Source organism: Pelophylax lessonae (genome assembly GCF_965119305.1).
Source record: "Pelophylax lessonae genome assembly, chromosome: 4".
Taxonomy (NCBI): Eukaryota; Metazoa; Chordata; class Amphibia; order Anura; family Ranidae; genus Pelophylax; species Pelophylax lessonae.
In genome coordinates, this window is record NC_138771.1 from 607,523,850 (window position 1) to 607,538,677 (window position 14,828).

The window sequence follows — 14,828 nt, forward strand, 5'->3', positions numbered from 1 at the left end:
GCCGCTCGGCTGTCATTAAAGGAGGGGATGCCCCCCCCTCCTGCCGCCTTTCGCGGCTCGCCCGGGTCTCCCGTCCCGTCAGGAGACCCTGGCATCCTACCTGCACGGCCGCCGAAGACCCAATCAACAGGCCCCCACCCTCTTCTCCCCTGCAGCAGCTGCCTTCGAGTACACAGGTGCATCATTTATTCACAGAGATCTTTGAATGAATGAACTAAAAGTCCAAGACTTCTAGTTCTCAAAGGAATACACGTGCTATGATTATCACACTCGTAGTACATTGACGCCTTCTCCAGGTCTCCAACTGAAAGCCAGTACCTCAATATGAACAAAGAGCTGGAGGAAGGGTCTGCAGACATGATCCACTGATGATGGGTGCAATGCTTTGTCAAATGCACCCCTGGTGGAGACTACAACTGGGCGTGCCTTTGCAAATTAACCACTTCTGGACTGGAAGGATTTGCCCCCTTAATGACCAGGTCATTTTTTACGATTCGGCACTGTTATTTTAACTGACAATTGCGTGGATGTACGACTCCGTACCCAAATAAAATCGATGTCCTTTTTTCCCCACAAATAGAGCTTTCTTTTGGTGGTATTTGATCACCTGTGCAACTTTTATGTTTTGCGCTACAAACAAAAAAAGAGCAACATTTCTGAAAAAAGAAAACAATATTTTTCACATTCTGCTATAGAACATTTACAAAAAAAAAAAATGTAAAAATCAAAATTTTTCATCCTCTTAGACCAATTTGTATTCTGCTACATGTTTTTGGAGGCCAATTTGTATTCTGCTACATGTTTTTGGTAAAAAAAATCACAATAAGCGTATTTTGATTAGTTTGCGCAAAAGTTATCGTGTCTACAAACTAGGGGAAAGATTTATGTCATTTTTATTTATTTATTTTTTTACTATTAATGGCGGCGATCTGCGATTTTTAGTCGGACTGTGACATTGTGGCAGATTGGACCCCTAACTGACATTTCTGACACTATTGGGGGGACGTGTGACATTACTACAGTAATCAATGCTAAAAATATGCACTGTTACTGTAGTATAGACACTGGCAGGGAAGGGGTTAACACAGTGGTGATCAAAGGGTTAAGTGTGAGCCTAGGGGAGTGTTTTCTTACTGTATGGGGGAGGGACTTGTGAAATGACCACAGAGACCTGTGATCCTATATAGAAGGATCACAGGCGCTCTGTGATCATTTCAGAGAGAACAACGATCAGCTGTGTTTACTGACCGTCCTGCTCTCTCAGCAGGGAGAGATCGCGGGTGCCTGGCAGCAATCGCCGCCGCCGGCCCCGTGGATCAGCATCCCCGCGCTGGCCCCCAGCACCACTCCCGCAAACCGACGTACCCATATATATGCGCAGTAAATATGCGGAGGGTGGTCGGCAAGCGGTTAAAGTGGATGTACACCCCATTTATGAAATCTGACCTGGGCACAAATATCTGTAGTGTTTACTTATCTCTCTCCAAAGCCCTAAGTCCTATGTCTTTCTGCTGCTCCGTTCCTCTGTTATCAGCATGATAACTTCTGACAAGTTCTCAAACACAGGAGATAAAAGCAGCTGGAAATTTGTGTTGGGTGGGTTCATATAGATAGATTAGCAGAAAGCTAGCCTATTCACAGCATAGCTCTGCATGTTTCTTCCTTCCTCCACCTATGTGGAGGGGGTGTGTGCCTTTCCTCCATTCAGCTGTCACACAGTGTATGCTAAGACTCCACACCCAGTGCTGGAACAGGAAGAAATAATTCTAACATGATGTTCATTTTCTAAAGTAGTGTAGAAAGCTAAAGACAGCAGATATACAAACAACAGTTATGTAGGAGGATTTGTTTCATTTCTGTGTATCATCTGAGGCTGTTCACTTCACTGGGTATATGTGAGGGTTTACATCCACTTTAAAGTAGAACTATGTGCAAAACATTTTTTCTCTTTAGTTCATTGATGGACACAGTTTCATATCTTCTTGACCCTTGGGTTTATGCTGCCCTCTACAGGAGTAGGACACTAGGTGGAAAAATGTTTGACTATGCCTATAGGGCAGTCCCAGGGGGTATACTCCCACTTCCTGCTATAGGTCTTCAGTTTTTTTCTGCCTAGTCAGGAGTAAGGACCTAGTTCCTTGTTGGGATCTCTGGTCCTAGCATTTTTTCCTTTTAAAATTAAATTTTTTGCTTCTTTTATTATTTTCTGTTCCTGTGAGAACTACAATTAATTTTGCTCCTGTGAAAACTACAATCAATTGCTGGACTGGGCAATGGACTGGATATCCTAGATCCTTATGGTCTCCCCAGCGAGCGCGACCCAACCTCAGCTCCGCGCTAGTTTGGCCGTGACATAGCCCTGCTGAACGGGTGCTGGCCGGCGAGTAAACGCCTCGTGAGTATGAATAGCCCTGGCCACGACCCTAGTCAAGACCTAAGTCGCAGCGTGCCTCTGGCCCTCAGTACCCCCATTCCAAGATGGTGCGGTGATCTGCCTGGAGTGGTGCCACCCGGTGTGGTAAGTAGTGTCCCCCCTCTCCTCCTGGGGGTTAGTGACTGGGGAAAGGATGTCCTTTGAGCTCCCTGCGATAGTTGTAGGGCTGTGGTTGCGAAAGTTTTATCATCCGTTGGTGCACGCTCCACGTGGCCGGACTGGGCAAAAATTTAGCCCACGGCTTTGCGACCTATTCTCAGCTGACAGACCAAGCTATCCAAGCTACTGACCAAGCGGGGAAGCAGATGGTTTATCATCCGCTGGTATGCGCCTCACAAAGCTAGATCGGGCTAAAAATTTAGGACCACGCTGTCCAAGCTACTGACTAAGCTGTCCAAGCTGCTGGCCAAGCTGTCCGAGCTGCTGACTAAGCTGTCTGAGCTGCTAAATCTGACAGCTGCTGACGGGCACCCGCTCCCCCCCCCCCACTGCCCTTGATGGTCAGCTCCGCTAGAGCTGGCGTCCTGACCCCCTCAAAAATTTAGGCCACGGCTTGCGGTCTACTGGGTCACGGCCTGTGTCCTACTGGGCCACGCGGCCGCCTTGGGCGCTGCCGTTAGGGGGCGGCCTCAGGGAGTTTAGCTGAGGTCCCCAACTCTCTCCCTGGGCATCTGCCAGACTGTGAATCCGGGCAAAAGCAGCTGGGCTGGGCCTCCACTGAAATTTAGGCTGTAGCCTGCGACCTGCTGGGCCATAGGGTCAGCCTGGCGCCTCCCTTGAACCGGATGGGGCTGTGGGTGCGCTTCATTTTTAGTGATGGTGTAGCAGCCATCATTGTGTGGGCAAGGGTACTCAAGGGGGCTATGTCCTATTATGTCCTCTATGGAGGGTGACCCTCTTGCTTTTTTGCGGGGTCTAATAGGTGGTCCTTTTGTGGAGCTTTGGCTGGCGTCTCCCTGTGGGACTGAGGTCGGCGGCCTCCCCTGCTTTTTATGTTTTCAGGGTGAGCTTGGTATATAGTGACCCTACTGGGTCTGCGTCCACACACTTCGAGTGCTCTGATAGTGAGGATGATTACTCTTTTACCGCATATGCACATGAAAAGGCACTAGTGGATGCACTGATCGTATTAGTGCGGGAAATTTTACACATGGGGGAGGCAGCTGCTGCTGCGTCAGAGGCGCCGGTCCCCTTGGTGCCCACAGATCCTCTAAAGCGGCAAAGATTTTCCCGCCTACCTTGACAAAATTGTCGCGAGTCAGTGGAGTTGTCCTAAACACTATATGGTGATGCCTAAGGGTTTTGATAGACGGTATCCCTTGAGGAGTCTCTGTTGAATATTTGGTCTCCGGGCTGAATAAATCCACCCTAATTCCGGTGGAGGAGTCTCCAGTTTTTAAAAGATCGTTTTTACAGGAGAGCCAAGACTTTGGTCCGCCACATGTTTACTGTGGCTGGTTCGAGCCTTAGGGTGGTGTTCGGCATAGCATTGGTGTCCCAGACTTTAACGGAGTGGGCAAAGCTTTCGCGCCAGGATCTGGAGGGGGAACAGCTTCTCCCTGTCTTTGCGGAGCTGGTGGAGCAGGCTGTCCATGACAGCAGTGGTCCTTCGGCGCAGGATATGGCTGAAATGCTGATCTGCGGATCAGGCTTCCACGAAGGCCTTAACTGATCTTCCCTTTGTGGGGGATCACCTGTTCGGATCCTCCCTGGATGATATCATTAGGCAGGATTTTAAGACAAGGGATCTAGGTCTGTAAGGACCTCCTCCAGAGGTTTCAAAAGGACCTTGTCTGGTAAGCCGAGAGTGGGTCCTTCCAGGCCCCTGGACCTCGTTGATTCAAGACAAGTGGGTCCACAAGCTGATTCGGTCCAGCTACAAGATCGAGTTTCGTGCCTATCCTCCAGAGAGGTTCTTTCCTTCCTACCTGTGTGGTCTGTGAGGTCTCTTCGGGGCAATGCAAGACTTGCTACTACAAGGGGTGATTGTTCCAGTCTCAGAATCGTAACGTTTTTTTTCATGGATTTTATTCAAACATGTTTACAGGTTACAGGAAAGCGAGGTACGTCCAATATTGGACCTCAAAGCTTTGAACCGCTTGTGCGGGTACAGATGTTCCGAATGGAGTCCATTCGTACAGGAGGTGGCATCCCTACATCAGGGGGATTTCTGGCCTCTACCGATATCAAGGTCGCTTACCTTCATATACCGATATATGTCGGTTATCCGCGCTTCCTCTGCTTGCCGTGTGAAGCATTATCTTGCCTCAGCTCCTCGGGTCTGCACAAAGTGTTGGTCCCGGTGTTGGTATTGTTGCACCAGTGGGGGATTGCAATACTGGAGTACCTGGATGATCATCTTCTGCGAGCTGAGTCTCAGACTGCTCTGACGGACAACTGGGAGATTACTGTGCGGACTCTGCGGGAGTTCGGTTGGAAATAAATTTCCAGGTATTGGCTCTGGTTCCGTCCACCAAGTTGGTCCACCAAGTTGCTCTGGCCTCAGCCACGGTGTTCCTCCCATGAGAAAAGCTCCAAAGTCTGCAGAATGAATTTGCCTCCTGTTGTCCAGCAGTCGGTCGTCTTTCAGGACTGGCACGCGGGTGCTGGGTCTGATGGTTTCTACCTTCGGGGCGGTTCCGTTTGCACTGTTCCTCACGAGACCTCTGCAAAGAGAGATTCTTTCCATGTAGGGCAAGAATCCACAGTCTCTTGACAATCTGATCCTGTTGAGCTGGGGTATGAGAGGGTCTCTGATTTGGTGGCTTCGCTCTCCAGCGCTTCGACAGGGAAAAATTTTCTTTACCTTGTACTGGACGGTGGTCAGTGGTCACTACAGATGCCAGCCTGTCCGAGTAGGGTGGCATTTTTGGCACAGATTTTGTTTAGGGGGTCTGGACTCTGGGAGAATCGATATTCTGGACATTTCCTCCGGAGGTGTTTCATCAGCTGTGTCTCCGGTGGGGAACTCCCAAGGTGGCCCTGTTGTTCTCTCGTCTCAACAGGAAGGTGCTTAGGTTTGTGGCACAGTCTCGGAAACCTTTGGCTGACGCCACAGATGCACTGGTGGCTCTTTTGGGGCCAGTATCGTCTGCTATACGTCTTTCTTCTTCTGGTACTTCTGCCAAGATTCCAGCGTAGCTTCGATGCAATATGGCCATTTTAGTGGCTCCAGACTGGCCTCACTGGTCTTGGTACGCAGATCTAATACAGTTGGTCGCAGATGCTCCTTGGAGACTTCCTCTTAGAGGAGATCTGTTGGCCCAAGGGCCAATCTTCCATCTTGCCTTACAGTCGCTGGCTTAACGGCTTGGCTGTTGGAAGCCTGGTGCTGAAGGTTAGAGGGTTGTCTGAATCCCATGCAGGTGCAAGCTAGTAAATCTATTTCTGGGAAGATTTACCGTCTTGTTTGAGAAGCGTACTTTACAGGTGTGAATCTCTTGGGGTTCACTCCCGGCTCCTTTTCGGTGACTCGGAGTTTGGCTTTCCTCCAATGAGGTTTTGAGCAGCGTCTGGCCTCGGTTACCATCAAGGGCCAGGTTCGGCCTCGGCGGCTTTCTTTCAACATCCTTTGGCTACACATTCTTTGGTTCACACCTTTGTTCAGGGGGTTCGCCACTTGGCTCCCCCAGTGCGGTCTCAACTTGGTACTGTCGGTAACCGCCTTTGGAAAATATTTGTGAGATTCCTCTGTTTACATTTTCCCAGAAGGTAGCCTTCTTGGTAGGGTGTCGAAGTTGGCAGCTTTGTCTTGTTGTTCACCTTACTTGGTGGTTCGTGGAGATAAAGTGGTGCTTCGTCCCTGCCAGTCGTTCCTTCCTGAGGTGGTCTCTGGTTTCTATTTAAATTAAGACATTGTGTTGCCTTCCTTGTGCCCTAAGCCTAAGCACCCTAAAGAGATTGCCTTACATTCTTTGGATGTGGTTCGGGCAATCAGGGTGTACTTGGCGGCGACTGAGTCGTTCCAAAAATCGAATTCCCTGTTTGTCCTGATGGATGGACCCCTGCTGTGACCATTTCCAGATGGATCAGGCAGACGGTGGTGCAGGCCTAGTCCATTGAGGGTCAGGATCCTCCTTCTCTGTTAAGGCGCATTCTACGAGGGCGCTTAGTGCCTCTTGAGCCTTCCGTCATCAGGCGTCAGTGAAACAGGTTTGCAACGGGGCCACCTGGCTGTCCATGCACGCTTTCACAAAATTTTATAAGGTGGATGTGTTGGCATCTGCGGATGCTGCATTTGGCCGCAAGATTTTGCAGGCCACTGTTGGAGAGGATTAGTTCTCTTTGAAGGTGTATTTTTTTTTGTCAGCTGAGCTCCAGGTGTTTTGTGGTTGAGCTCCAGTTTTACCTGGTTGGCTACGTATAGCCTTTGGGAAGTATGTTTATTGCTGGGTTCCACCCACCCCTCATGTTGACACTGCTTTGGGACGTCCCAAGGGACAAGAAGACATGAAGCTGTGTCCGTCAATGAACAAAAGAGAAAACTGAATTTTTCTCTTACCCTAAAATCCTTAGAAACATAGAAACATAGAATGTGTCGGCAGATAAGAACCATTTGGCCCATCTAGTCTGCCCAATATATCTGAATCCTCTGAATAATCCCTGGCCCTATCTTATATGAAGGATAGCCTTATGCCTATCCCATGCATGCTTAAACTCCTTCACTGTATTTGCAGCTACCACTTCTGCAGGAAGGTTATTCCATGCATCCACTACTCTCTCAGTAAAGTAATACTTCCTCATATTACTTTTAAACCTTTGCCCCTCTAATTTAAAACTGTGTCCTCTTGTGGTAGTTTTTCTTCTTTTAAATATGCTCTCCTCCTTTACCGAGTTGATTCAGGTAAAAACAAGAACTTAATTTTTTTTTTTTTTTTTTTTTATGCACAGTGCTTTAGCAAATTCAATTTAGGATTTTATATCTATTTTAAAACCCTTCCGATGGCAAAGTTGTCCCATATGTCCCTCCTACTCTATCTTATTTATTCAGAAGCTTAAAAAAATTACTTACTGAGTCTTTTTGTTACTCAATAGTGCCGCTTCTGGAAAGGAACGACTAGTGGATTCAGTAATGCAGTCTGTGCATGTGCCAACTGGTCAACTCTTCATGGTGTCATCAGATACAGCCTGAGAGGACCTGGTCACTACACAGGCAATAGAAAGTGTTCATGCCAACCAGGCAGCAAAAACACCTAAACAAGGGCTCTCTTTCTCTGCAGTGAAAAAGACAAAATACTTGGAGCCCATTGTGGTACGTGACCATGGTTTTACTGCTTCAGGTCCGCCCCATAGCAGTTTTACTGCTACAGGGTGGCACCTATACGCCGAATCACATACATATATATGATACGACTCTTCTGGGTAGGGCACGTGCATGTGCGTCGGTGTTGGACTCGATGTCCGCCAGCATCTGCAGATGATACAGCAGAGAGGCAAGACAGACGGCTGTTCTGTCACTAGGGAAGGCATGGGTCCTGTGTTCCTGCACAGCAGGGATATGGATTCATGCCTTCCCATAGTAAAAGCACCTCCCACACAGTACACAAACACGGACTAGGCACCCATTTAACTCCTTAATTGCCCCTGATGTTAACCCCTTCCCAGCCAGTGTCATTAGTATAGTGACAGTGCATTTTAGCATTGATCACTGGTTAGTCTCCTAGAGGTCAAGTGGTTAAGGTAAGGGCATTTGGCTTTTTTTTTTTATATACAGCATATAACTCAGCGACTAGTTGTATGGGGGAAGTTATGCTTGGAGTTCAGCTTTAATGATTCTTTACAGTACAGCCCTTATACACTGCTTTCTGTAAGGATCCCAAAGAGCAATACCCTTTTTTGGACCAACAGTAACACTTTTCTATTTTTTTAACAAATAATACAGTAACATATTTACAATTACATCAATTTTCAAACAAGCCGAAAACAGAGTCTTTGCAGAACATTTATAAAAGCCCATTGACCATGAACAGTATATGTTTGTCCTCGTAGCTTATAATAACAGAGAAAGAGCCCTTACCCTGTCAGCACGACCACAAAATCCATCATATTCCAGCCATTGCGTAAGTAGGATCCTTTGTGAAATGCAAACCCCAAGGCAATGATTTTAATTCCAGTTTCAAAGCAGAAGATTCCAATGAAATATGGTTCAGTATCATCCTGGGGAAAGAAGGTCATGGTAAAGAGTCTTATTTAAAAAATCCTTTCTGTATACATGGTTTTATTTCATAACAATGCAAAGGGTAGCGGTGTGCATTTACTCATACCAGCCAATAAAAATTCAGGTCTCAGCAATGCAGAGTGGTCACACTGAAAAGAAGTTGTTTCTGATTGGTTGCACTGGGCTGCTGCACACCCTTGAAATAATTTTGCTAAGCCCTATTCACATATACAGTAGGCAAGTCACATTGCATAATGTGTAAAGTAATATTACAAAAATAGTCCACTGTTTGAAATCAAACACTTAGGGGTCTGTTTATAAATGTTTTCACACAAAATTTACACAACTTTTACCCAAACTTCACACATTTTGTAATTGGATTAAATTTGAAAAATGTGTGAATCCTTGTATAAATCTTGTGTAAAAAAAAAATATTAATAGACCGTTGCTGTGTATGTCAACAAGTCCAACAGCCATAAATATATAAAAGATTAAAAAAATAGAACCTTTATGGGACCACTCTTCAGCATATCATAGCTGTCAAAGGATGGGGTGGACACAGACACAGCGAGCACAGAAAACAAATGATGTGTTGTATAGTTTGCATATTAGAAGCCTTCCTGGTTTCAAAAGCTGAGAAAAAATTCATTAGGTTGTAACTAGAGATCGAAACAGCTCTGCAATTAAAACAATAGAAAAGTTCTTAGTTGGATGGAACACTGCTTTAAATGGCGTATAATAAAGAGCTCTGCAAACTATTTTATACAGCCATTTAAAGGGACCCTGTCACATGATTAAAACAAATTTCTGTAAAAAAGAAACACAATATTTACCTCTCCTTCTGCCCACACTGCTGAACGCTGCTCTCCTCCTGGGAAATCCTCCCCCAAAGAGCGCAAGGAAACCATCACTTCTGAGAGTATCAATCCCTGTGGTCCCCTGCAGCTCTTCCTTATGTTGACCTTGAGCTCAACACTTCTTCTGCAGAATTGTAGAGGTTAGCAGGAGGAATCAGCAAGACTTTCGGGGAACACCAGAACCTGAAAGTGTTGTGTTCCCTGATGACTTCAGGGAACAATTTCTCAGAATCAGAGCAGCATTCAGTGGCACTGGTAGCAGGAGAGAAAAGTGTTGCGTGTTTTCTACAGGTGAGGTTTCTTTGAAGTGAACCCAAGTTAACTTTTCCTTCCTAAACTGAAGGCAATCAATCAGAGGTGCCTGCCTGCAGGAGAAAACTTGGACCCTTTAGCCTGAGGGGCAACCACATCCTGGATTTCTGTGAGTTTAAGAAAGTTTTCCAAGCTAAGGGTGCCCTGATGCTGTAGTAATTGGTGGTCATGTTGGACGTGGGTTTTTTTAAAGGACATGTAATATTGCTTTGTTCCCCAACATTTTTAACCACTTTACCGCTGCTCTACTGCGGCAAAGTGGCTCGATAACGTCTGGCGACGTAGACCTACGTCGCCAGACATTCCACTCTCTGTATTCTGTATTCAGTCAAAGCGGGAGTCAGGCCAGGGGAGGAGCGGCGGTGATCACCGCCGCTCTTCCCGATCGTCGGGGAATCGAGTGTGGAGATCCCCCTGCTTGTGTAAACAAAGCGGGCGGATCTCCTAAGTGACAGGCAGGGTCAGATTGCAGGGTTCAGCATAGCTGAACCTGCGATCTGTCCCTGTGTCACTCAGTCCCCTCCCCCCGCACACATTAGTAAGCACCAGGCATACATTAACCCCTTGATCACCAATAAAAATTAACCCCTTCCCTGCCAGTGTCATTTTTACAGTAACAGTGCATATTTATAGCACTGATTACTGTAGTAATGTCACTGGTACCCCCAAAAGTGTAAAAAATGTCAGTCAAGGGTCCGATCTGTCCGCCGCAATGTCGCAGTCCCGCAAAAAATATCGCAGATCACCGCCATTACTCGTTGAAAAAAAAACACCAAAAACTACAGAAATATTTCCCTTAGTTAGTAAACGCAATAACTTTTGCGCAAACCAATCAAAATATGCTTATTGCGATTTTTTTTACCAAAAATATGTAGCAGAAAACAAATTGGCCTAAAATGATAAAAAATTTTGATTTTTACATTTTTTTGGGGGGGAATTTCATATAAAAAAATGTGCAAAATATTGTTATTTTTTCAAAATTGTCGCTATTTTTTTGTTTATAGCGCAAAAAGTAAAAATCACACAGGTGATCAAATACCACCAAAAGAAAGCTCTATTTGTGGGAAAAAAAGGACTTAAATTTAGTTTGGGTACGGCGTTGCATGACCGCGCAATTGTCAGTTAAATTCTCACAGTGCCGAATCGCAAAAAGTGGCCCAGACGTAAGACAGCAAAATCCTCCGGTGGTAAAGTGGTTAAACAAAGAACCAGTTCAGTGTCTTTTAGACTGTTTAGATACAGCACTATGACCAGTAGTGTAAAATAGGAGCCCCAGCTTCAGTGGAGGTTAAAATGATCCCCTGTAGGCTCCATATCCTTGCTGTACTGTTATGGATTGGGACTATAATAAAGGCAACCTCAGGCAGGAAATGACTCTGCCTGACAGCGCCTGTGAGATTGTCAGGTGCTGTAATACTCTGCTTTCTAGTGCCTGGCACATGCTTCCACTCTGGTGAGCAATAAGGAAACTCTGCATGCACAGCCTTCCTAATACAAGGGGCCACTTTATTGCAACCAGAGGGCCATAGTTTAAGGAACACTGAATTATTATCAAACACCTTTTCACATCTTCCAGCATCAACTTTCTTTGTGGTGCTTGGCACTGAATTACATGACACCTCAGAGTCACAAATGAAGTTTCTGCTAAAAGAAACCCTATTTTCCATCCGTCCAGCGGATTAGATCGGATGGGATCAGATGAGATCCCCCATAGAGATGCATTGGGAACTGACAGCTGTGTCTCTGCACACAGCGTGGAGACACAGCTGTCATCCTCCTGCTCAGCGGGGGCTTGGCGGATCGATCCTCCGCTGAGAAAAACGGAGGCCGTCCGACGGACGGAGTGTGTGAAAGGAGCCTTAGATATAAACTAATCGGTAAAAACTCTCCATTTTTTTCTGACTGTTGTCATATCCCTATGTAGTTTTGGATGTTCCCATCCTGCTTGGGTTTAAACATTCAACATGAAAATTGAGGCTAAGGATCGGAAAAATATTTAGATTTTTTTATTTATTTCCAATTTATTTCAATGAAAATTGAGGGATTGTACAACAAAACAGCCCCACATTAGCCTCATTATTTTATGTCTTTTTACAGAAAGAAAAAAAAGACACTGTAGAAAAAAAAATGAAAAAAGAACTACTCTAAATACACCCCAATACACACACACAATTAAAAAAATTTAAATAGTGGAATTTTTTACAAGCAAAAAATAAAATTGACCATTGGGAAAACGGTCATTCCACACCGTAATCAATTTAACCAAAATCCCTCTACTCATGGCTAGCTGAGCCCCTCATTCCCAATCTCATCTACAGAGTGCCAAAGAGATAAAAGAAACTTTTGGGTGATTCAACCCGTAACCAGCATATGAAACCTAAATTTCACTTTTTGGTGGAGTACCTCTTGAAAAAAGAAGGGAAACTGAGACCACTGATAAAAGTCACAGTTGAGTCTCTCAGCCAAGACACATATCAGCAAGTAAATTATCTTCTAAAAACTGAAATATTAGGTTTGGGTGGACTCATAAAGTGTGAATATTTTACGTAGTAATAAAAGACTCATTATATCTTCATTCTGTAACCACTTTAATAAAAAGCTGTTAATATTACCCTGTTCCTGCATTTCATCTCATTCAATTCCCTCCAGTAGGAAATAGCATGTAACCAAGTTACGGACGCTGATAAAATTAGCATTATGACCTTAATACCACATGCATTTGTAAAAGCTATGGAAATATTGTGAAGTCAATGTGAGACTTACCAGGCGCTCTGACATTGGGGTCTTGTCTCCCTCTGGCAGATGCTGTTCCATTGCCAAGACAATGCAATTTGCTATGATGGTTGCTAAAATCATGTATTCAAAAGGAGTAAAATGTTGGTTAAGGAAAACAGTATCCAAGTAGAATAATTTCAAAATAATTTCAACCCATAGAAAACTGAACGGGATTAGTTGTCTGACCTCTAAACACAGCTACTAGTTAGTGGTAATGGGGTGCAGTCTGGGAACAGAATTAGCTTCATTCAGAGAACACAATAGGTTTATAATAAACACACTAAAATAATACTGTACACTAAGAGGAAGAACTAAAAGGAAAAAAAAAGGAAGAACTAAAAGAATATAAACCATAGGCAACACAATACTGACATGTATAAAGTTGGTAAGGAATCATCTCTTAATGCTCAGTGTTCAGGATTTCGAGGAACAGCCCTGGGCCTTATTTGTCCTTGGAAATGTTCATCTCTAAAAATTACAATATTTTTCCTATGAACTGATCAACTGTACCATTAAATCTCCCATTTTCTGCATGCTAAATTGAACGCTATTCAGCTATAAATATTCTTCTGCTTGTAAATTCATATATTTTTTTAAGAGTAAAAATTAATATTTGAGTTTAAAGCTAAATTATAAGCAAAACTCTAAATACGCAGTTGAGATACACACAGTATACATGAACTATCTGTATATGTGTACTGCGTGTTCAGCCAGTCCTGTTCTCAAAGCTCTCCTGCCAGACAAATCTGCCTGGTTGGTGGTTGTACTTTACTGCAGTGCAGTTAAATATTACTATGTGGTCTTACCTGTCCCCAGCCTGCCAGTGAAGGGGCAGAAGCACACTTATGAGTTCATCACGCTATTCGCTCTGCTCTCTCATCTTGTTCACAAGCTCACATTGTTATATTACCAGTGTAGTTATGCAGTGTTTGTACTAAATTTCTTTTAGCATTTTTGTAAGTTCCCTAATCAACAGTGGACTGTAGTCTGCCTTACTAAACTTCAACAAGAGTGATTCTTTAAACATATATTTTTTTTTGCCATATGTTGTTTGAATTTGCTCCAGCAGAGTGTGCTACAGAGGTGTCATTCTGTGTTATCAGTGTTCGACCAATCCCTGGCTCTGGGCAATCTGTTGGTGCATGCTAGGAGAACTATTAAATATCTGGGACACTTCCTGTCCTGTCTCTTCAATCCTGGGCTTTTGCCCTGTGAAAATGTAATCTTTGAAGTTCAATCTGTCCTAGGACTTGAGCCTAGCACATGAAAGAATGCAGTGATCTCCCCTCCTGCAAGGAACCCCTAAAGGAGGCTCCTGGAGATGAGTTTAAGGCCTAGCGGAAGCAAGTTGCACCTATCCCATAAATATGGACATGTAGTAAGTGAGTACTTGAGTGGAAAGGTAAACACAGGAACCTTTCTATGGTATCCTGCCTTGAAAGTTAAATATATAGATACCACTAGAACTAAAACTTACCTATTTCAGCAGAATATTAGCATTCATAAAGAAAGGGATGTATTCCAGAGATAAGACTATAATCCTTCCACTTTATAAAACTCTGGTCCGACCGCATCTGGAGTATTCTGTCCAGTTCTGGTCGCCAATCCTCAGGAGGGATGTGTTGGAGCTGGAGAGAGTCCAGAGAAGGGCAACTAAACTGATTAGGGGATTGGAGGACCTTAATTATGAAGAGCGTCTGCAATCGCTTGATTTATTCTCCCTGGAGAAGAGACGCCTGAGGGGGGACATGATAGCAATTTATAAATATCTCAATAGGCATCTCAGCTTAGAAAAAAGCTATTCAGTCGAAGGGATTGCATGAGGACTCTAGGGCATACAATGCGATTAGAGGAGAAGCGTTTTAACCTCAGGCAAAGTGGGGGGTTCTTTACTGTTAGGGCTACAAGATTGTGGAATTCTCTACCACAAGAGGTCGTTTCTGTGGGAAGTATGGTGGCTTTCAAAAGACTCTTAGACGTACATCTCAAGGATCAGAACATTCAGGGCTATCTGAGATGATTACAGCCACACACACCTACACAGGTTGAACTGGATGGACGATTGTCTTTATTCAACCTCACCTACTATGTAACTATATGTAACTATGTAACTATTTTTAGAGCTCTTGCACACAGGTCGGCTAAACCCATTCAGTGTAATGCCAGACGTGTTTCCTCTGCCCAGGCAGCCCAGGTACGTGTAGAGCAAGGATCTCCAAAATACGGCCCTCCAGCTGTTGCAGAACTACACATCCCACGAGGCATTGTAAAACTCTGACATTCACAGACATGA

General features: G+C 44.6%; 1 protein-coding gene across 9 annotated transcripts in view; it reads right to left on the reverse strand.

Moving 5' to 3' along the window:
* Window positions 1-14,828, reverse strand: part of CACNA1A (calcium voltage-gated channel subunit alpha1 A) — a 496,856-nt gene that overhangs the window by 340,653 nt on the left and 141,375 nt on the right. For all 9 annotated transcript variants that reach the window (XM_082255807.1, XM_082255800.1, XM_082255805.1 and 6 more), the window contains exons 2-3: window positions 12,524-12,629; window positions 8,451-8,590 (exon numbers count right to left, since the gene is read on the reverse strand). In XM_082255807.1, the coding sequence (XP_082111933.1) occupies window positions 8,451-8,590; window positions 12,524-12,629 (246 nt within the window). The remainder of the gene's footprint in view (window positions 1-8,450; window positions 8,591-12,523; window positions 12,630-14,828) is intronic.